The sequence below is a fragment of the Echiichthys vipera genome (assembly GCF_963691815.1).
Source record: "Echiichthys vipera genome assembly, chromosome: 4".
NCBI classification, from domain to species: domain Eukaryota; kingdom Metazoa; phylum Chordata; class Actinopteri; order Perciformes; family Trachinidae; genus Echiichthys; species Echiichthys vipera.
In genome coordinates, this window is record NC_139829.1 from 15,998,885 (window position 1) to 16,021,444 (window position 22,560).

The 22,560-nt window shown below is 39.1% G+C and overlaps 1 protein-coding gene across 1 annotated transcript in view; it reads left to right on the forward strand.

Annotated features, from left to right (window-relative positions):
- oxct1a (3-oxoacid CoA transferase 1a) overlaps positions 1–22,560 on the forward strand; it is a 43,394-nt gene that overhangs the window by 1,131 nt on the left and 19,703 nt on the right. Inside the window, exons 2-9 of the mRNA XM_083911939.1 lie at positions 1,151–1,259; positions 1,937–2,027; positions 7,256–7,391; positions 7,483–7,632; positions 8,352–8,458; positions 9,464–9,524; positions 21,711–21,818; positions 22,181–22,295. Of these exons, the coding sequence (XP_083768065.1) occupies positions 1,151–1,259; positions 1,937–2,027; positions 7,256–7,391; positions 7,483–7,632; positions 8,352–8,458; positions 9,464–9,524; positions 21,711–21,818; positions 22,181–22,295 (877 nt within the window). The remainder of the gene's footprint in view (positions 1–1,150; positions 1,260–1,936; positions 2,028–7,255; positions 7,392–7,482; positions 7,633–8,351; positions 8,459–9,463; positions 9,525–21,710; positions 21,819–22,180; positions 22,296–22,560) is intronic.

A 22,560-nucleotide genomic window follows, 5' to 3' on the forward strand; every position in this document is an offset into this window, starting at 1 on the left:
TTCTAAAAAGTCTGGTATTTAAAAAAAAAAACAGCCAGAAATCACAAATTTGTAGTATCCAATTACTATTAGTAGTAATAATAGATTTACTAGTCTACTAGTATTACAGATTTACAAGTTGCAACATACAGAATCAACACCATAATAGAAAAGTCACTTATTGGCCGGTCCATCATGGTTCCAATCCATTGTAGCCACTGTATGGGAACTTAAAGTGAAATTCTGGTGTAAAATCATCCCAGGATCTTTTTATGCAAATTAGGTCATCAAATAAGCCATTGAGCCAATTTATTTCGCTGTGTGGGGCATTTCAACGCACTGCCACACACCAAAAAGTTACGTGTTTTGCTGGAATAAATCTTCCCTTTGGGTTCCTTTGGTAATTGACTTGAATGGAGCAGCTGGTACTGGGGCCAGTAGGTATGTATTTCAAAGCACTCTTTTAATAGACTCTGTTCACTAACTACGTTGTTGGTGCTGTAATGACCCTCATCATGCTACTGCAGAGAATTGGTATTATTTGGAGCAGTATTAGTGGTTGAAAAAGATGTTTTGATGTGCCCAACTAACCGCCCGAGCTTATCCATGTTAGCCGAGGCAGACTGTTAGCGTCTCTCTGGAAAATCTACGTTAATAGTTCATACACAGATAACATTGTCTCTGGCTTATTTGATGAAAGAATTTGACTAAAAAGACCCTGGGGTGATTTTACACTGGCATTTCACTTTAATGGTGGCAAAACACATAATATGTAAAACGCATAATTATTTTTAAATATTGGTCTCGGCACCACAGGTACGATTTGAGTTGATAAGTGTTGACACAGAGGATTTCAAATGTGAGTCCTCATCTAACTGTTGCATTGGGACCCTTGGCTGTGCACAGCACTGAAGCGGTGCTCCTTTTGTTATAGGATTTGCTCAGCAGTTTTGCTTATCTTTCCCTTTCTCAGCTGAATAAACTGGATCAGCCATTCAAACTGTACAAACATATTCACCACATTTGGCATCTGTGACTTGTATTCCAAGTATTACACTGATATTTTAATTTTTTTTTTCATCAAGACTAACTATAGTTAGTTTCTGTTGCCGATTGGAGCTATTTTGAAAACAATAATTTAAAGTGTGGCTTGTTGTTCTGCTTTCTACAGACCTGCGGCTGTTACTTTTCCACCTCCAGCCAGAGAAGTTCACAGTTCTACTCAGATCCGACAGAGGCAGTCAAAGATATCCCAAGTGGAGCTACTGTTCTTGTGGGAGGTAAAATATACATACACAGATAGATTAAGGGATTGTCGGATGGTTACACACACACACACACACGCACACACACACACACACACACACACACACACACTGAAATCACAGTTCATAAATTACCTTATTTTTTAGTAAGTTTTGGTAGTTGAGAGAAAGTATGAAAAGATATTCAACAGTGTATTTCCAATGACCTTTAACTGCCCAATGAGCCTGAACTTGTCTGGCACGGTGGTTGATTACCATCCACACAAATTCCACAGCTCTTATTTATAGTCAAGTTCGGAGTGACATTGTTAAACATTTTCCGTTGTGTCACGTATCTATTTGAGGGAAAAAACACAAGCAAACAGAAATCAGCCTAACTAGTGTAATATTAGAAACGCCTTATACACACATTATAGAATTATCTTGTGCTTGATCCAAGGTTGATCATGCTATTTGACTAAGGTTTTCCCTTGTGATTATAAGAGCCAGAGAGATCATTTGTTTTAGTTTTCTTTCCAGATCTGTCAATTCTGTCAATTACAGTATATACATCAATTACATATTCGATTTCCCACCCTAATCTACTCGGTGAAGTTTTCACCTTAAATTACTACAGTTAACCCATATCACACTTTTTGAAATTATTCCTTGGTTGCTTCCATTTGTTTTTTGATGCATTACTTTCATTTTAGGGTTTGGATTATGTGGTATCCCAGAGAATCTCATCAACAGTTTACTGAAGACTGGCGTCAATGGTCTCACTGCAGTCAGCAACAATGCAGGGTAAGTGTGTGTGGAAGGCAGGTAGCATGCCTGTATACATGTATGCTTGGCACTCAGACAGGTGCCTGCATGTAAACGTATGATTAAACCATGGAGTGCATTCCATGCTGGTGTTTGATTTTCATATTAATTTAACACCATCACCTTACAAACCAGTTGTAAACTCATATTGTAGAGGTATTAGTGACATTGTTGCTCTATCCTCAAACAAGCAATGTTGAACTGGAGAGATGCCCAGTAGTTATCTTCTGATAAGTTATCAGACTTGCAGTCACAAGGAAAATGTGTTGCAGTGATTGCCTCTCCTTCAATGGTCAGGTGATATGTGTGATGTGAGTTTTTGCTCTCAGTACAATAGACTCCTGACTCCTAGACTTTTTCTTCCGGCAATCAGCTGCTGACTTCAATGCCCTTTACTACATATTCTGTCTTGTTATGGCATACCTGCATATAGATATGCAGTAGCTCAAACTAGAGATGTAGTAATGTTTTCTGCTAAACACTGGGTTCATGGCTCAGTATTTTAGGACAAATCTGAATTGTGATAATCCTATAAAGATTAAAACTATAAAACTTGTATTCCCAGCTAAGACTGAAGAATGCATTTCTTAGTAGAAAGTAGTGCAAAGAAAAAAATCTGTTTTTTAAACTTCTCAGAAGCCATGTTTAAGACTTAAATGTAACATTTACCCATACACTGGTAACTGAGATTTACACTGCAATTATCCTGGACATAATGTAGCACAATGTTGCTGTGTCTCTTGTTAACTTGGAAACAGTCTTGTCAGTTGACATGTTGCCGTCTTTTTCCGTAATTGAATCCTAATGTGCTCCCACACAGTTAACATAGCTTTATGTGAATTGTTTACACAGCAACAATGAAACCTGAGACAGTGGCTAAAACCAGATCATATCTATATCTCATCAGGTTCAAAGCAGGTTCTTCAAAAACATTTCCCTCTGACTACAGACCACAATTAAAATCATAAATTTTTTTAAACGCAACACACACCCAAATCTTTTACGTTTTTACATTGAAAGTACAAAAATATTGAACTTGAGTACATTCAATCTGTAGGTGCAAACTCGTATTGCTTAACTGTTCCGAACCACGTGTATGTTGTTACTTCTTTTGAGGTTAAAAAAAACTTAATACAAAAACATGCCTATGTTGTTTTTTCTTTAAAGTTAGGCAAGTCGTAGGGATCAGCTACTCTATAGTTCCATAAGTAAAATGTAGTCTCAACTTTGGAAAGAACTCAACTAACAAAACTGCAAAATTAAGGTTTAGAAACACATAATTGCTGGCACGCGGTGCTTGTTATTGTAGTTGGGAGATCTTAATGACTTCAAAGTCTCTGGACTGTTTTACCGAGAAACACACTGTCCTAGGAAGTGTGTTTGTATGCTTCCAAAAAGTTACTCTTCTCTAAATGTTGTTCACTGCCATCAGTGTGAATGTCTGTGTGAATGGTTGAATGTGACAAGTAGTGTGAAAGCGCCTTGAGTAGTCAGAAGACTAGAAAGGCGCTATTTAAGTACAAGTCCATTCAAGATCAAACCAACTATGTCGTTCAAGAAAGACGATAAAAACAAAGAGTTTATCATTTTGACATTCAAGGTGATTCACAACGTCAACTGATGTACAAGTAACATTCAAGATTAAAGGGTTTATTGTCCTTACAGCCATGTACACAGTACACAGTGCAATGAGATAGCATTTCTGTAGGACCTCGGTGCTACATACATAAAAAACACAGGACAACAACTACATATATAAATATAATACACTATACATACACATGCAAAAACCTTTCTTACTAAACTGCATGAAAAGTAAATAGAAAAAGTACAAAACGGCAATGCAGAACAGTAGACAACAGTGTGACATAGTGCCAAGTATACAAACCATGTGTACCGAAAGGTGCAATACAGAGTTTATGTGGCAGCAGAGAGGGGTTGGGGGTTGAGATGGGGGATATTTAGATCAGTCCCTGAGCATTGAGGAATCAGAGAAAACACTCCACCTTAATATTCTGATAGTTGTCACACGCCTGTATTGGCTCTTCTGTAGCTTCTGGCCATTTCTGAGCCAGTTCCAAAACAGTGGAACTTCTTATGCATATTACGGTCTACATGTTTATTTAGTGAAGAGTACAGCACATATACTATAGTACTCTTATGTATACATTCCTTGCCTCTGGCTTATTATTAGGAGAGTCGAAAATTTAGAGAAGCATTAATGTTAGCAAGAATATGTTACACATGACTGTTATTGATTTTTCGTATTTTATAAAAAAGTTACAAGTCTTTTGTTCTGTATATCCCCTGATTTCTTTGAATCGTGTTTACATTTCCTTTGCCTTTATGGAAGCTGGCTGGAAGGGGAAAAACGTAGTTATTTATGTAACATTTAATCTTAAATTAAGAAAAGACTCCTAAGGCAGAAAACTTCCCTTCCTCTGCTTGCTTCTTCTTGAATTCGTGACTCACTCACTCACTCACTCACTCACTCACTCACTCACTCACTCACTCACTCACTCACTCACTCACTCACTCACTCACTCACTCACTCACTCACTCACTCACTCATCCCCATTGCGCTGGCTGGTACATAGGGCAGCAGTCCCAAAGTCCCTCCTCTTCCTTCTATCTTTGACCAGTTTCTGTATGGTCCCCCGGCTCGGTTGGTGGTCTCATAAAAAAAAGAATAATACATCCATGATATAAGCAAGATCATTCTTTACTGCTATGAACATGTGTTTGATATTTGGCCCACTGGGGAGGTTAAATTCTGAATAAGAGAGATAGGATGGCTAATCCTGATTCCACTCATCATTGGAGTTTAAAAAGGTTGTTTGTACAATAGACATTGTTGACCTATTAAGGCTGAATAATTAATTCCAATTTTATTGCAATGTCAATATGGACAAGTGCAATATCCAAATTGCAGGGCGGTGCAGTATTTGTTAAAGACAAAATATGTGTCAGAATATCATTCTGAAATAAGTATTGTGGTGCTGCAGAGATGTCACGGTCTACAATTTGCGTTCTACAGACTTGAGAAAAAAATCTGTTTGTTACAGATCCTTGAAAAAAAATCACACCATGGTCATTTTAATATATTTTTTAGTGAAAATGAGACTTTGAGTGCAGAATAATATTGACCTTGGTAGCAGTGAGAGAGGGTAATATGGTTTGGAAATTGCTGCCAAGTCGCAGTGTCATTTACCTAAGTCCTAGTTGAGAGGGTTAAACATTTGCCTTCATTTGGATAGTAATATCCTTTAATGTGGTTTGTGTTTCTTTGACCCTATACAGTAATCATTAACAATGCCCTCGGGTGCTGAGGAAGTTCTGCTCTGAAATGTGTGGCATTATGGTAAACTTAGTAGAATACTCACTGACAATGAGCTTTTTATGCACTGTAATACTATATGAGAGGGATTCATCTGTACACAAGAGGATATTGTTGAGCTGTGACAGAACTGCCCCCCCCCTGCACCTCATTCATTCTTTAATCAGCTGCTTCAGTAATGTTACACAAATAGCACAGTTTCCATATAAAATTGTGTTCAGTGTTGGAAGCTACTCTGATCAGAGAGCATTCAGCTTAGAAAAGCTTTCAATTTGTGCCCCTTGAGTCCATCCACTTGAAGTTTACTAGGTTTATGTCCCCAAACACACAGACATGCACACCAGTTGTATACACAAGATCACAAAATGTTAGCTTTAGTCAAACTCGCCAAACCACTTCCTGTGATGTGTTGTAACATAAGATGGGGTGCAGGGTGCTTTTCACAGTCATCTGTTTTTGGTATTCTGAGCCCACATGGCCTAGATCTCTGGCCAGCTGATCTGAGATTAGAGTGAAGGACAAAGCAGTAGTTCCCAATTCTCAGCTTCCTGGGATATAGACAAGAAGGAGAACCAACTCTTTGTGAAGCTCATCTTTTGTGTTGGCTCTGATAAGCAAGTGTAGAGACAGCGATGGAGGGAAACTATTTTTGGGGAAAGATGCTATTATATTAAAATACAGTTAACATTCATTACAATATCATTATGTTGGATACTGGAATATGATTCGATTGCAGTGTTCCCAGAGGCATATTGCCTGATCAGACAGATGTGTGATATGATTTTACTTTTATCTTACAGTATATCACAAGATAATAAATACCCTGTTTAAAACTGCTTTTATAAAGTTTTATGAAGATTGCCTTCATAGGTTAATGACTGACCAGCCACATTAAGTGAGTTCCCTCATATACCGTTTTCATGAGTATTTCAACGAGACCCTAGTAACACAATAACTTTCTTTGGTCACAGAACGTTAGAAAGAAGTATTCACAGCACTATGTTTAAGAAATAGATTTTTTTACGTATCCAATCACAATTATTTATGCAGGTTTGATGGTCTAAATATGTGCAATCCTTTAGTACCACAGGGAACAGGTGTATCCAGAAATGAGACCATACTAAAAAATAAAATGATTCTGTGCAGTTTTCCCAGACATCACCAAAGAGATGTCTCAGCCTTGCATCTGTGTGTGTTCTCATGGTCTTTCTTTATGTCTGTGCATACGCTGCAGGCAGGCTGTGCTTTGCCAGTAACCAAATGAGCCATATCACTTGGTTTGGTCCAGATACCTTGAATAACCTCTGAGGATTTATGGTAATATGAGCTATGTTACAAACTGTAGAGAGACATTCCCAGTCAAAGAGTAGGGACAAATGATACTTAAGCAGTGGGGGGAACTGCACTGAATGACAGTGGATGTAGTTAGGATTTTAAGCACACATGGACAGAAGAAATTCTTCAGTGGGAAAGTGACAATATTTCTCTACAAAATACTTAAATTAATTACATGTATGAAACCCAAAATAATTGATTGCATACCTATTTCCCTTTACGACTATAGTAGAGGCCCCTTTAGCAGCATTGAGTCTATATGAGCTTTGCACATATGAACATCACAGTATTTTACATTACATTATAGTTCTTTGCAAAACTGCTCAAGCTTTGTCAAGTTGCATGGAGATGAGTGAAGAGAAGGGACTTACACATAGTTTCAGATGTTGAACTACTGAATTAAACTTGTGAAATTTGTGTAGAAACAATGCTGACTGTCTTTCTTTTTTTAATTTTCACTAAAATAGTTTAACAATTAAATAGCCTAATTTTACCCATTTAAAGGTTCGTAATACTATGTGTTTGTTTTCTTCAGAGTGGATAACTTTGGCCTGGGCCTGCTGCTGAAGACCAAGCAGATCAAGAGGATGATCTCCTCGTACGTTGGGGAGAATGCAGAGTTCGAGCGACAGTATCTGACAGGGGAGTTGGAAGTGGAACTGACGCCACAGGTTGGTCTGAAAACATAAACAAAGACATGCAGTGGACATAACATTTATATGTTGTACTCATCTTTTAATCTGAAACTCTTTCTCCCCACAGGGAACTCTTGCAGAGAGGATCAGGGCTGGAGGTGCAGGGGTTCCAGCCTTCTTTACAGCCACTGGCTACGGTACACTGATCCAAGAGGGAGGCTCTCCTATTAAGTACAACAAAGATGGAAGCATTGCCATAGCCAGTGAGAAGAGAGAGGTAAGAGTATGCCATCAAGTCCATCATTTAGTTGATGCAAATTGTAATTTTACTTGAGATGACTGCAGAAGTTTTTCCAGACCCATGGCTATTTCCCCTTAGAGTTTGTTTGGTGGGTTTAGAGTTGCTGTCAAACTTGGGTGCGGTGCATAAAAATTGTCTTGAATCCACCATTTCGTAATTGCCCTACAATGATCTGTTCTTCCAAAAACCTCGGAAAGACAATTTTCACTCCATACAGTGGAAGATGCATAAATGCATGGGTTGAACAAGTCATGCTCAGGCTATACATTATAGAAACACACTGGACTGGTCACTGAAATGAGTGCACATTTGTAATGTAAATGTATGAATTTAGAGCTCAGCGCAAAACTCATGCCCGGGGAAGCCTGCATTGTTGAAAACCATTAAAAAAAAAAAGTTGTAACATATTTGTATAGTTTGGTTCTAGTGTTGTAGCAGGTCCAAAGATACTGTTTTCAAATAATGAGGGAAAAGTTCATGTTAACAAAAAAAATGCTTTTCACAGGTGGCATTATATGTTGCCATGAATGTTTGCCGTGCTATTGATTTTGTTGTGTGAAAAACAGTAATGACTAATCTAATCCTGGACTGCAGTAACTGGGCCAAGGCTGAAAATGCTAAAAAACAGGTTGCCATGTTCATCCTCGTCTACATCCAGTGCCCCTCACTCCTTGAATTGTGTTGTCATAATATAGGTGAGGGAGTTCAATGGCAGGCATTACATCATGGAAAAGGCAATCACTGGAGACTTTGCACTGGTCAAGGCATGGAAAGCCGACAAAGCTGGAAACATTATTTTCAGGTATGGAATGCAAGCAGTGTGAATCATATTGCACTAAAGTGGAAAATCTACTGTCACACATCAGTAGCACAGACAGGGCTCCAGACTGAGACCAAATGGTCGCATTTTGCGTCCAAAATTTGTGAGTGTGCGACTGAATTTTACGTCAAGTCACACATGCGCAACCAGATGTCTCGCTATATCAATATGTAAGAGGCTAAACAGCAACAGAGGGACAGATAAGACAGGAACAATATGTAAGCAGTGTAAGAAGATAGTGCTGTCAGCACCATTGCACAAACACGTAACTCGTGAGCTCCCGCAGCTTCATTAACATCAAGCTACAAGTTATAATCACAGTGTTGGGACCTGACGGACCCAAAGCCTCTGTATATGACGAGCTGGGAAAGACTGTCTCTGCCGTCTGTCGGCAGTAACCTTGCTTTTGATAAGGTCTTTGAGGGGTGTACTAAATTGACTGATTGTAATCAGTACATTTTCCGTCTGCATCAGATACATGGTTCTATTTATGTTCTCAGTTTGTGGTCATATCATAGTAATAACGTCAGCTTATATAAAACAGTCCACTCATGTCAGGATAAGGTTGGGATCATCACTGATCATTACTAATTTAGTTGCAGTTTCACAATACATGGATGCTGCTCAAAGTCAGGAAAATCAAAATAATACATTTCTAACTAGACCCCTTGATGGATATCCGCAATAGCTCTTACACAATCTAAATTAAGTATCGACCATCCTAGTGTCAGTATAGTCATTTGCACAAACCTTGCTTATACCAATGATAGAATTTATTAGATTAGTAGTAATGTCTTTCTCCACAAGAGAGCAGTGTCTTCCAGTAAACTAACATGGTAAACTGAATATTATATATTAGATTTGTCTGAGTCTACTTGTTTATCTACCTACCAACTTGTTTGATATTGTTTGTATTATTATTATTATTATTGTTATTATTATTATTATTCATTTTGATATCACCTCTTTCTTGCTCTTCTCTGTCAGGAAAACAGCCAGGAACTTCAACCAACCTATGTGCAAGGCAGCCACAACCACCATAGTTGAGGTATGCTTTTCCGACACAACACAATGATTTGCTCGTACTTGCACATGATGGACACATCTCTATGCATTATGTAGACTATGAATCGTTATGACTACATATATACTACATATATCATGATATAAACATTAATTCCAGAGCCTCCTGGAAGTGATCTGGAATGAGCATGTCAACGTGTGAATTTGTCTTTCAACTTACTAAAATTGCCCTACCACATACATGAACAAACAACCCCGCTGGATGGAAAAAAACATTTTAATAATGTATTACTGTAGCCCATGAAGGAAAGAGCCATTTTACATTTGAACTCAACCACACAAAGCCAGGCCTCTCCTGTACACCCCGTTACAGTAGAGCAAAAGAACACCGTCATCACAAAAGCAGAAGTGATAGCCAGACATCTCACAGGCTTAAGGCCAGGTATTTTATGCACAAAGATCACCTTGAATTGGGAATAGTGTGTATTCCTCTGAATATAACTCTGATACCTAAGATATTAATAATATATTTCAGATTTTAAAGCTCTTAACGTCAATCTTTATGGCCAAAAATAAAATGAGAATGGCCATCTATCTCTTGGATGTCTGTGCCATAGATGGTGTCATTGTATCTGTCTAGATACCCACCTGTCTAGCATTCTGTTGTCTAGAAATGTGATCGCTCATCTCTTCCCTCTGTGTGTATACACAGTGGCCCTCATTTATCCATCTTGCGTGAAAACGGGTGCAGATCTGAGCGCAGAATTGGTTGTAGGACAGGACACACGTGTGATTTATGAAACATTCGTATCTGACCAATCTCAGCGTACGAATGAGTGGGCCTTGATAAATGCGGCGGCTGAATTCGATCGTCATTAACATGTCACACCCTTAAATATTTCGGTTCGGAGGCCTCGCCCACTGAGGTCAAACATGCAGAGGAGAAACGCTGGTACGAAAGTAACTTTTCCGACACACAGATCGGCATCCTGACATCTGAGATGGAGCAAAATAAAGATGTGCTTTTTGGCAGTCTTAAGAGTGGAATAAAAGGGGCCCAAAAAACGCTGTATGGAAAGAATAACGGAGGCAGTCAACCCGAAGCAGCGCTCCACTGTGACCCGTGTGCATGTGTGCGCACTGTTGAACCTGCGCTCCTGCTCTGTAGCAGGGTTTGCCAGCGGGGTTATTAGGTATTCTGTTAGAGGATACCTTTGTCACCTAGAAGAACCATACCAAAATGTTAATCATCTGATATCTTGTTTGATTTAATGCAATTTATCGAGGGTAGCCACTTACCGAGGAGATGACTTTGGCTCTGCAGTGCGCTTTCCTGCAGCTGCGCGCCAACACATTCATTCATTCATCTTCAACCGCTTGTCCCTGTCGGGGTCGCGGGGGGCTGGAGCCGAGCTGTTTTGAAATATAAAAGAATCGTGTGTGTCCCCCCCTGGCCACCTGGCCACCACGTTTAAAAGGGATAGCTTGGCATCACAAATCACCTGTACATTTATCGAGTGGTAGTTTTTTCGATTGATGAATGCGTAATCATTTATGGATGGTACCTTCAGATGCACATGAGTACAATCAATTGCTCCAACCACAATTTTTATTTTTTTTATTCGTTTTAAGAATCCGTTTTTGTCTGTTCTTAATATGTGACTGCTTATGCTTAATGACAGCTGAGGTTTGTTAATTATTTTCAGCCAGATTTTGCTGTGCTGCACCGCAAATACACAGGCTCAAATGTGCATACACGATCTCAGACCTGACGTGAGATTTGATCGTAGCTCTCGCTCACGTCCAAATTGATAAATGCCGAAGTTTGCTTGGAAATGGTCGTACGCACGTTTTTCTGCCGTACGTTCGTTTGATAAATGAGGGCCATTATGTGTGTGTATGTGTCTCCCTCTCCACCCCTCCAGCCCACAAACAGCCTCACACTTCCCATATAGATGATGTTTGATAAAAAGAGCAGCAGCAAGAAAAACTGCGTGTGTGAAAACCATAGAACACAGGCCGTTTATGAAAATAAATTTGTAGCGAAAGGTCTCTCGTAAATCCAACAAAGCACTTTTTCAATTTTTTCATGGTTGCTGGACCTGATATTTAGTCTTCAGTTGATTTAACATGTCTGGGATCAAATGAGGAGAGTAATTTGTCCCACAGTAGAGCCGTTGTGGAGGCTTGATAGTCAATTAATCACTAAATTTTAGTTTACAGTGGCAAATTGCACAGGTATTTAATGAGTATTAAGACAGTATTGAGAAACTATTTTTCATTATGCCCAACCCAGTGCAAGGGAGGTGATTGTGCCCATGATGCCAAGGATGGATATCAACAAATCAGTGCTATGATAAAACAGAAATTGGGATAACAAGACTAGTCCCTCTGATTTCAGCAATGCTACCAAGAAATGTGCCTGTGTGACGTCTGCTGAAGCTGTGATGTAGTTGGTAGTGACATGAATAATAATGCAGATTTGCTTAGAGAGCTGCTGTATGAGATGCAAGCATAATTGGTCGGATTTAATATTGAACTGTCTGCTTCAACCTTTGTGCACCCAGAATCATCTGCTCAGAGTATTTTTGCTCAGTGGAGAGGATGACACATTTTTTAATGAGTTTAGAGACCCTGGCTGCATTTGGACTGAGCAACAGAAGTATTTTTTTTATTCCCAGGTGCATTTCTAAGATTGGTTTTGTGGCATTTATACTTGCATACAGTGGAGAGTGTCCGGAATTATATGGAACAGAGAGAGAGAGAGAGAGAGAGGGAATGGCATGACAAGTTGAAAGAAAGATTAAGATCCCACAATTTCACAAGCTTCCTGAATGCACCTGACATACTTTAGTCAACGAGGACGGAAAAAAAGTTATCAATAAACTCAACTTCTGCAAACTCATGTATTCAACAATAATTGCTTGGCTTATCTTTTCAACCAAGGAGACAGTATATACAGCCTTTTAATGGAGCATATACATAGGAGTGTCACCTAAAGAAATGTTATTACAAATTGCTAACAGCCAAAAGAATGAATGTCTCAATCAATTAACTTCACCCGAAACACATTCCAGACCCTGACACAGATCATCTTATTTTAGGAAAGGAAAGCTCCACATTTGCATCTGAACTCAAATTAATCCATTTGAAGTATAATTGTATTTTCCTTACCAGCACTAAAACCAGACTCTGTCAAACAACTGTGTCAGTTTCAGCCTAGTCTTTGAAGATTTTGTATTTCACTCCTTTTTGATGTCATTTTCTGATAAGAAATAGTTCTTTCAGACACTTGTCATCCAAGGATCAACTAAATGCTTCTACCCAGTGGGGCATTATTTGTGAATTGTGCTGCAGTCTGACAAATATGAGACAGGATGTTAAACTGCACATTTGAAAACCGTTTTCCTTACATTAGTATGGTTATTAAGTTGCTTTTACTTGCATTATTACAAATATAACAGCAGAAACTGAAAATGAGGTCTCTTCCTCATTTGATCCTGACATACTTCAAATCACTAGTATTAAATAATAGCATCTATCCTTATGTAAAATAAATATCACATTTAAAATTAAATAGTATTTTAAACATGTATTTGGAATCTAATGATAGCTGTCTGAACACTTTATATATATCAGGTTTATTATCAGGTGATTAGTGAGATTGCATCCACCATTTATTTTATGGTGCCTTTTTTATGGCAGGGCAAGTAACATATGAACATTATCGATGGCATGCCTAGTTATTTGGTGACAATAAAATGATAGACCTGTATTGCAATACCCATTAAGAACCTTTTATCTCTGATACTGAAGCAATTACCACGTCTCTGAAAATAAATTTATCGTTAGGATTCAGTGCATGCTCAATCATAAATCAGGCAATAAGGTGTCAATATTGACCCTGCTGTTTTGGTACACTGGTTAAGGTTGGGTAAGGAACAGACAGGATCAGGTGTTTTTGAACCTATTCATTCAGCTTGCAGCTCAGCTTGGTGGCTCAGGCCAATGTGCAGCAAGCTCTTTGATGATCATGTTGCACAGTAAGCTGCTACCAGATTTATATCTCTTTTGCCTGTACACAATAGCCTATACACAGAAAAGTAGGCTCAAGCTGTTGAGGGGCAAAGCAATTCCTTGGTATCAAAAGGCAAAAAATGTCAAGAGATTGTGGGCGTGAGATTGACAGAACTAGGGGAAATGGGGTAGAATAAAGATTATGCATATCTATCTTTCTGTCATAGAGCAGCAACTTTCAAAGAAAAAAAAACTGACAGTGAGAGAGTGTCACGACGTCCTGTATTTAGTCCTTCAAATGAAAAGCCCTCCAGCCATCTAGTCCAGCCGCTAGTCACATAGATTTCCGCTTAATTTTGACAAGACACGGCTCCAAATGTTTGTTTTTTTCCTGCGACCAATAGACTAGTTCAATTTTGGTCAGCAAATGTTTTTTGGTCGACCAATGCTTTGTTGACTATTTGGGGGCAGCCCTGGAAAACAGTTATAAAAAAAGGCCAGGACAACCAGGTTGATTTATTAGATTCCACTCAAATTAGTTGAATTTCTGTCTTCAACATATTTTATCAGTTGTGAAATGAATTCTAATACAATCAAAAAAAATCTCATTATCAGTATATTTGGTCATAGAATATCAACATAGTGAAGTGGGTCAAAGTGGGTTCCACGATGAGCTTCCCCTTCACATGTGGCAAGTGGTGGTGCACATTAGCCTCTTGAGTATAATTTTATTAAGCCAACACACTCTTCTCAAATGGTTCTTTGAATTACCTGTGCTTGACCTTTTAACTTGCAGATTGAGATGAGTCTCTAGTCTACATGTTTGATACATTTTTGCCTGATTTCCTGGCATGCTTTTGTATGTAGCTACTGATGCCAGGTCAAACTAGTAGGTTTAGCTAATAGCATTAGCCTACCTCCACTCTGTCTGCAGCAAGTGTCTCCACTCTTGAAACAGCATTTTTCTTTAGGATAATGTGCTTTGGTAGGATGTCTTCTCCCACTTACACAGAAATACATGGGGAAATAGGGTCCAGGTTAAAAAATACTGAAATACCCCCTTAAAGCCCTAAGGGGCTAACAGATATGTAGATATGTAACTTGGTGACTCCTTCTATACAAAATTAATGGCAAATTGTGGAAGAAGAACTCTATTATACACAACATCATGATACGTCCTTCTTATTAACTTTGACCACACCCACCACTACGTCAGTGACAACTGGCACGCCTTTGTAGTCCCTGTCCAAAATCCTGATGTGTGTATCTACTTTTTTTTTCCTTTACTGAATCTAAACTACAGTTGGCAGGAAGGGTGTCAGAAAACGAGATAAAACAAAAGCACTTTGAAACTTACCAGATCATCACCAGCTCCTGCCATGGTTACTAGGCAACCAAATCAATTGTTGAATGTTCCACGGTATCCAGCTGGTCCAGTTAGTCCCTTGTTGCAGTGAAAGGCCCCCATTGAATTGTGGGATACAGTACACCAGAGACTGAATCAAAGCAGTGGTTTTCTGCTGTTGTTCGACCATCAGTCACAATAACTGACTCAACTCTGTATTCCGTTACTGTGGCAATGTAATATGGTGTGGGTGTTGGTGTGCACGAACAACCAGCCAGTCATGCATGAATAGGATGAATGTATTTGTCAGTATGTTTTGTTCTTTTAACCAAGCTAGAGGTCTAATTGGATATATATGACCTCCATACCCCCAGGGGTTCAGCCTTAGCTTCCCACTGTACAATGTGTTGAAACAAAACAGCAACATAAAACCTACACATTTGCAAAAAAAAAATAATACAAGCAATCTCTATTTCAGTCAGGGATTGGGAACCATGTTTTGTTCTTTAATTAAACTGTTTGGCCTTGGAATGACAGTTGTTATCAGTAGGGTATGTTTCGTTCAGTCTATATTCCTGCTGGAATTTTAATTACTTATCACAGCCCACATTTTTCATGCTATTGTATGGCACTTACTGTGCCTTGTTGAGTGTTCTGGCCCTTGACTAATTCCATTTCTTAAGCTACTGTTGGGAAATAAGTATGAATCCCCTAATTTTCCCCATCATTTCCTGCCTAAAGAGGTACATAAATTAGCTGTTGGATCCATAAGATGTGAAATGAATGTCATCAATTCTTTCTGCATTTTGCACAAGTTGTGGGGATGGGTATTGTCGGTATAGACACGTTGTCTGACCTGTTTCTAGCCCTTCTGTGTGCTCTGTAGCTTTAATTAAATATGATATACTGTAAATGTGCCAGAAAATGATTCCAATTGATATATCTGTTGATATAAAATGTGTAATGTGCAATATAGTAATGACACTTGTTTTGAACCAGCATCTCTGCAAAGGCATTGCACACTCTACTAGTTCTAATGTTTGACATAATATAGTATGTGACACCAGCAAAGTTAACATTGTCCTCTATATAGTGACTTTTCTTTTTACTTTAAGCTGAAACCTCTCCAGAGCAAATGGTGGTAATTACAGGGCTGGCTAGGTTACAACTACTGCAAATTGCTGTAATTGCAATGGACAGATGGGTCTAATACCCTTTGACATCATTTTTTCAGTGTGTGTGTCTGTCTATGTGCTGGTTTGTATGCATGTAAAGAAAATGTGTTGCATTGTAATTGTACTTAAGCAGAGGCTACACATCAATATAGGAATTTGAGACCTTGGTAGTGATGGATTTAATTAATTTATGTTAGCCTTGAAAGAACTTCACATGACCAATAGGTGAGCGCATGACTGAGCTTGTACCTATAGTGTTTTTTATATAGAAATGCGTCACATTTGCAGACAAGCAGAGTCTGCATTTTTTCGTCCAGTCTATGTGAAACCGAGGTGTAATATTCCTCCTATGGGGACCTACAACATATGCGTTGGAAGAAGTTAGCCCCATGATCTGATAATTCACGACTTTCTTTGCCAACTTCTTTGCATGGTCAACATCTCACTGATTGCACAGGCTTTCAGTTACTCATCACGACGATCGATATTTTGCTGTCTCTCGTTTCTGTAATCAGCGGTTTCCTACTCTTAAAACTCCAAGCTGTGGATTGCACAACAGTTCACGTCATTGACACCCCTGCCCAAGTCAAGCATGTGCAGCCAGGCAACATCAACTTTATTTACATGGAGATTGAGCTGCCAATATAGGGTCCTAGCCGTCACATTAGGGTGCTAAATCAGGCCAGCAATATACCTGAATTCACCGAAAGTAGTGATGTCCTGTGGGGCAGATGTGCTGAACTCATTCAAAGCAAGAGCCTCTACATTTCCTATTCATTTTTTGATCCTATAGCCCTAAGAAAACATTGTTTAAATCTTCTCCTTAACACAATGGTTACTGTTCTCTAATTTTTCTCACTGCTTTTTTTCCACAAAATAAACCTTTTTGTTGAAGTGCATAGTTATTTAAAAAAACATGCTAGTATAGCCATAGCTGATATTCTGTCAAATTCTGAACAAAAAAACCCCAGTATTTCAGAATAAATCAAGTAATAAATATTTGTTCCCTAATTTTGATCTCCAGTGTATATATTACATATAATATTCTATAGTCATGTGTCAATTCTCTGAAAAAGGTTAGGTTGTCTGTTTTTGTTTTTTCCATTTCTGTGGCACCGGTGCATACATTTCTGAACTTGAAAAACATAAAATTCATATTGGCAACTGATTTAAAGTGGTTGACTGAATGTAGTCTGAGGTCAGCTCCTGCATCAATTCAAACATTTGAAGAAGATCTCATGTTGCACTGAACAGAGAAGCTGATTAATAATTTATAACCAGTGTATCTTACATCTTACCCTTTAAGGGATGTTGCTGGCAGTAGTTGCTCATCTGCACAGCCAAATAAATGTTGCTGAAGCATTGCTCCAATTAATATTTCTTCTTTCTGAACGCAAGAGGAAGCACTGAGCATTTTGGTGATGGGATTGTAAGGTTCATCATCACCTTAACTTCCCGGCATTGCTAACATACTGACTTTAGGGCCAAGGTTAAGTAATCAACTGCAGGTCACTGTAGGAGTTGTTGAACAGAAGAAAAGGGGCAAGAATATAGATAAAAAGAGATGATGGTAGCCAGTAGAGGGTGAAGAGAGATTTTCCGAACATATGCACAAACTGGATAATTGAGGTGGAAAATATGCATGTACGCTCTGACTTTAAATTCAAATTTCCCTGATGACTGCCTATCATCAGAATCTGAAGCACATTGCACAGAGGCGTATATGTTCTTTGAAATGTAAACATTAGCATTTGGGCCGGGGGTGGATTTCCCAAAAATATTTTTAGTTCCTGTAATTTTGTCAGGGTTTGCATTGGCTGGCTGGCTCCCATTTTCTGGATACGATGAAGGCTGTCACAGGCGAGGCAAGTTTCCACTGTGAGGAAACAGATTGCTCATATTGTCAGTATTCTGGGTTAGAGGATAGAGCCGGTGCTGAGCCCCGAAAGTGGCAGCAGAGCATGGCCAAGTGCCCACATATACAAACACATGTACGCACACTGGGAGGAAGATGGAGAGGCTATAAATACACAGGGTAATGAGAGTGTGGTGTCGCTGTTATCCTCATGCTCTGTCGCCCGTAGCAATACCATCTCTTTCTTCTGACTGTCACGTCTCAGTACGCGCACAAAGACGCACAAGCAAAACACAACCACAGTGGATTATAAACTCAGGTATTAGCTACTGAAGTTTCTACAGTCTGAAATATCTCATCTAATTTAAATTTGAAAATACTCAGAAATTATACTGATTTATGTAAAGGTCCTGATATGTTTTAACTACATCTGAAGTTTTTCCCACTACAGCCTAACAGTTATTATTTCAGTCCTCCCAATACTTCCATCAAAAATAAAAAAAAAATAGCCAAATAACCACTTGCCAGATAGACATGATATTTGATAAAAGCATTCATCGTCCATGGCAGGTGATTCATTTTGGTGATGCCCAGACTGCCATAACTCTGTCCTCACCAGCAGGCCAAATATCCACTTGCACACACATTGGACAAGCGTATAATGTGTCTAATTAAGAAAAGGTCCGTTCTCCGGAGAGCAATAAATTGCTCTGTAAATTTTATGTCAGCGTGTGCACTGGATGTCGAAATTGTTTGTGCACAAGATTCTGAATGACCTAATTTTTATTGAATGTGCTGTGGGGTTCAGTAATCATCAGAGGGAAAAAAAAAACATGTTTTTTTGGTTAATCATTTTGTTTGAACTGACAGAATTCAGTGCATATACTCTGAAGACACAAACACAGGATCCTGTATGTTTATTTGGTGTTTAGCACGTAGGCTAGGCCAGATGTCAATATGAGTGCGATCAGCTCAAATGATTACCTTTCCTCAGCTCAGTGAGTGTGTTTTGTTCTGAATGGTTGAACGTCTGAAAGTATGCTGGTGTTTTTCATTTACTGATCATTAGTTTAAGCTCTATGTACTTAAAGAATATGTGCAAGGTGTAAATGTAGCCCTGTTTGTTTTTATTTTGGTTGGGGAAATATAAGTGATAAAACACTGTATTCAACACCTTTGTTGCTAGGAATCCGGTAGCATTCTGATTTTGAGATTAACACGATTTGACAAAGCAAGCGTCCTAAAAATGCACAAACCCTTGAAAAAGGCTTGCTGTGTCCCCAGAGGGCACTTTGATTCCCTCTACCCTCATGCCAGCTCACTTCATGCCTTGCTCTGTTCTCATTGATGTGAAAATCGTTTTACAGATACAGGAATATTAATGTGTGTGTGTCTGTGCGTGTGCCTTTTTGCTTGCTTCACACGCTTGCTCATTTCTCTGTGTGTCTGTGTGTTATTCCTGTGTGTGTTTTTTTGGAGGGGGATTTCATTTTAATGCTTTATCAATCCCTGTCAGTTGAACCTCCCTGTCTGAACTGCATATGAGAACCGGTACAGGCTCTCATCACCGAGATAAAAGGACCGGGAGGCTTTTTTATGTACACAGCACATTTAAATTGTATGAGCTTGTTATTGTGCTGTGACTTAGCTTTGGAAGGCTAATTCTAAAATCGAGCTGAATATAAGGTTTATTTGCATGTGTTTGATAGAGACCAATGGATAGATACAGAAACCCACCAGTGAAGTGGGATTTCTACACTATTGGACACTTTTTGATCGGGAAGACAAAATCGGGGTTTGATGCTGTTAATAAAATTAATTCATCTAAAGTTCATGCCACAATATTATTTGTAGTGATTCCCTTAGTCTTCCCTGTTTTATTATTGTACTGTTTCATAATGTGATGAGCTCAGTCTTGCTTGATGAAGCTGTCTATGGGAATCATCATTCTCACAAAAGACAGAGCCCCCAGAGAAAGACGTGGGTGGATGTGTGGGACTGCTGTATCATTTCTCTTGCGCTACCAATCTCATCTTGCATGGCCTCATTTTCGCTGTGGCGCATCAGATTTACCATAAACCCGACCAAGGGAACCAGCAAAAGAGACTAAAAATCTCTCTACAGCCCTGAGTGGCCCTAGCTCACCATAGACCAAAGCCTTCGTATCCATGACAACGCTAAGAAGGGATCCACTCTTAGCCATTGACTCCTCTCAGTCAACGCTGAGTGCTGAGGGAGGAAGTGGAGATAAGAAGAGATTCAATTCAATTTTCTCTGAACGGCTTCTTGCCCCTAACGTAAATAGAATCAGTGGGTTACACTCTGAGCTACACAGGAGTGAATGAGAACGTACAAATTACGTTTTTATGGTTAAGTCCCCTTTTGGCCCCCGGCGATGTATGATAACTTAATTTAATTTCTTGTCATTTCAAGTGTTTCCTACCTTGAAGAATTTCCAGAAAGAAAGAAATTGCACCTCTTCTCTCTTGGAGTCCCTTCTATTAGATAAAGGAAAATCAGTCCTCATAAACAATGCTCGCTATTCCTTTCAATCTTTGTTTGATTCTAACGTTGACTTAAAATCTCAGGGGCCGCTCTGTTAATAATCCAGTCTACAAATATGTGCTCGACATTTTAGTGATAGGAGTTAGAGCTGGCTAAAATGGGCAGTAAGATTGAGTGGAGCCCACACATGCTGTCCCTGAACACCTGTATAAGTGTAGGCTCAGTTTATAGGAGTGCCTAATGTTACCTAAGGAGGAGTGAGCAGGTGCGTTCGTTCTATCCCAGTCATGTTGACCTAACTCTGCTCAAATCAATAGCCATTTCCATCTGTGTCTTGTTAGTCAGACAGAAATAACCCTATATGTACTCTCTTTCTACATAAAGGTGGTGCACTTCTGTCTCAGAGTTAGGAATGTATTGTTTGGTAATAACAGATAGCAAACATATAACTTATAATGTGCTACTATATTTAATGTAATGCCAGTGTTATGAGGGTATATTTAGACAATGTAAGTTTCCAATGTTATAGCACCTCCACTGAAATCCAAAGAATAAGCTAAGCTGAAATGTAAACCTTGTAACAGAGTCTTGAGATCAGAGCTTTCGGAATAGACCCTTAAAATAAAGATATGTATCTAAACATTGTTTTCCACATGGGGGAATAAACTGTGTATGTTGCTTTTGACCTCTGTGTTTGGTCTGACCAAAATCCCCCCAACACCAAACCAATCTCCTCCAAGAACCCCTACTCTCGATTTCCTTTGATCCTAGGATCAAGGTATGTCCCCTGGGCTTGGTGTGTCAGATGATCCTCTTCTGTTTTTAGTAAGCCAAGCTGGCTTTGGGTACACTTACCTCTCCCAGCAGACTCAGTAGAGTTGCTATAAGAATGAATACAACACCTTTTCTCCTCTCTTCCCTGGGCAAGACAAGACAGAAGCAGGATTTTTAAACTAGTGAGCTTATTTGGAGAGCAAATATCTGCTTGTGCATCACCTTCACTGTTAATTGAGAAGACACAAGTCTGCTGTAAAATAACAATTGTGTATTCTTGTTGGTGTTTGTTTGGTTGTTTTTTTTTGCTTTTAGAATACAGTGTAATGTCATTTCTTGAGATGAGCCTACAAAGGAGCAAAAACTCTTCTGGTCTTTATCAGTTCATCTGTTAAATTTCACAGCTGGTCAGGCAGAGGTTATTTTCTGGTAGCGCAGTTCCATCAGCGCATGGTTTTCTTATCCGAATTTTAATCTCAATGGTCATGAGACATTTTACAAGTGAAAGTGGAGCTCATCACTCTCTGTCTGTCTGCGTAGGTGGAGGAGGTGGTGGATGTCGGGACTTTTGCTGAAGAGGACATCCATATACCCAGCATCTACGTCCATAGGGTTGTCCAGGGAGCTGGCTATGAGAAAAGGATTGAGGTACAAAAAGCCCTATACATACATACATACAGACATACCTACATTTCATACATACATACAGTACATATAGACACACACACACACACAAACATGTTCATTTTCTGTATAGTTGCTGGATTATGTAATTACATGAGATTCACTTTATTGAAAATCATGTTCCAGTCAACATATGGTTCAATTAATAAAGAAATATGAATGATTAACCCTGTAAAGTGTAGAGCCCATTGTAGCAGGGTTTTACATTTCTATCACTGTTCAGGAACACACTCTAGCTCTTTTCCATATGTGTCCTTGTACTTGGCCAGAAATATCCTCTCCACATGCTGTCTCCCTGTTGCTCATATATCTCTGCATGGTTCCAGAAACGCACAGTGAAAAAAAGGCAGGACGAGAAGCCCAAACCAAAGAAGGACTCAGATATTGTCCGGGAAAGGATCATTCGGCGGGCTGCTCTGGAGTTTGAGGATGGGATGTATGGTATCCTTTTTTAAAAGACTACAAGCAGTGAACAAATTACGGAATCAAATAACTCTGTGCTCTATGTTTCTCCTATAATTACCGCGAATCAAATCAACGCACAATGAATTATTGTTGCCTCTGCACCAGTTAATTGTACCGGCAAAATATGCACATATCTTTTGGTTTTTCAGCATTTCACATTTACATGTTATTATGATAACATTTGTCCGTCATCATGAAAGCAGCCTTAGTTAATTAAAGGCTGACCTGTGATTAACCAATC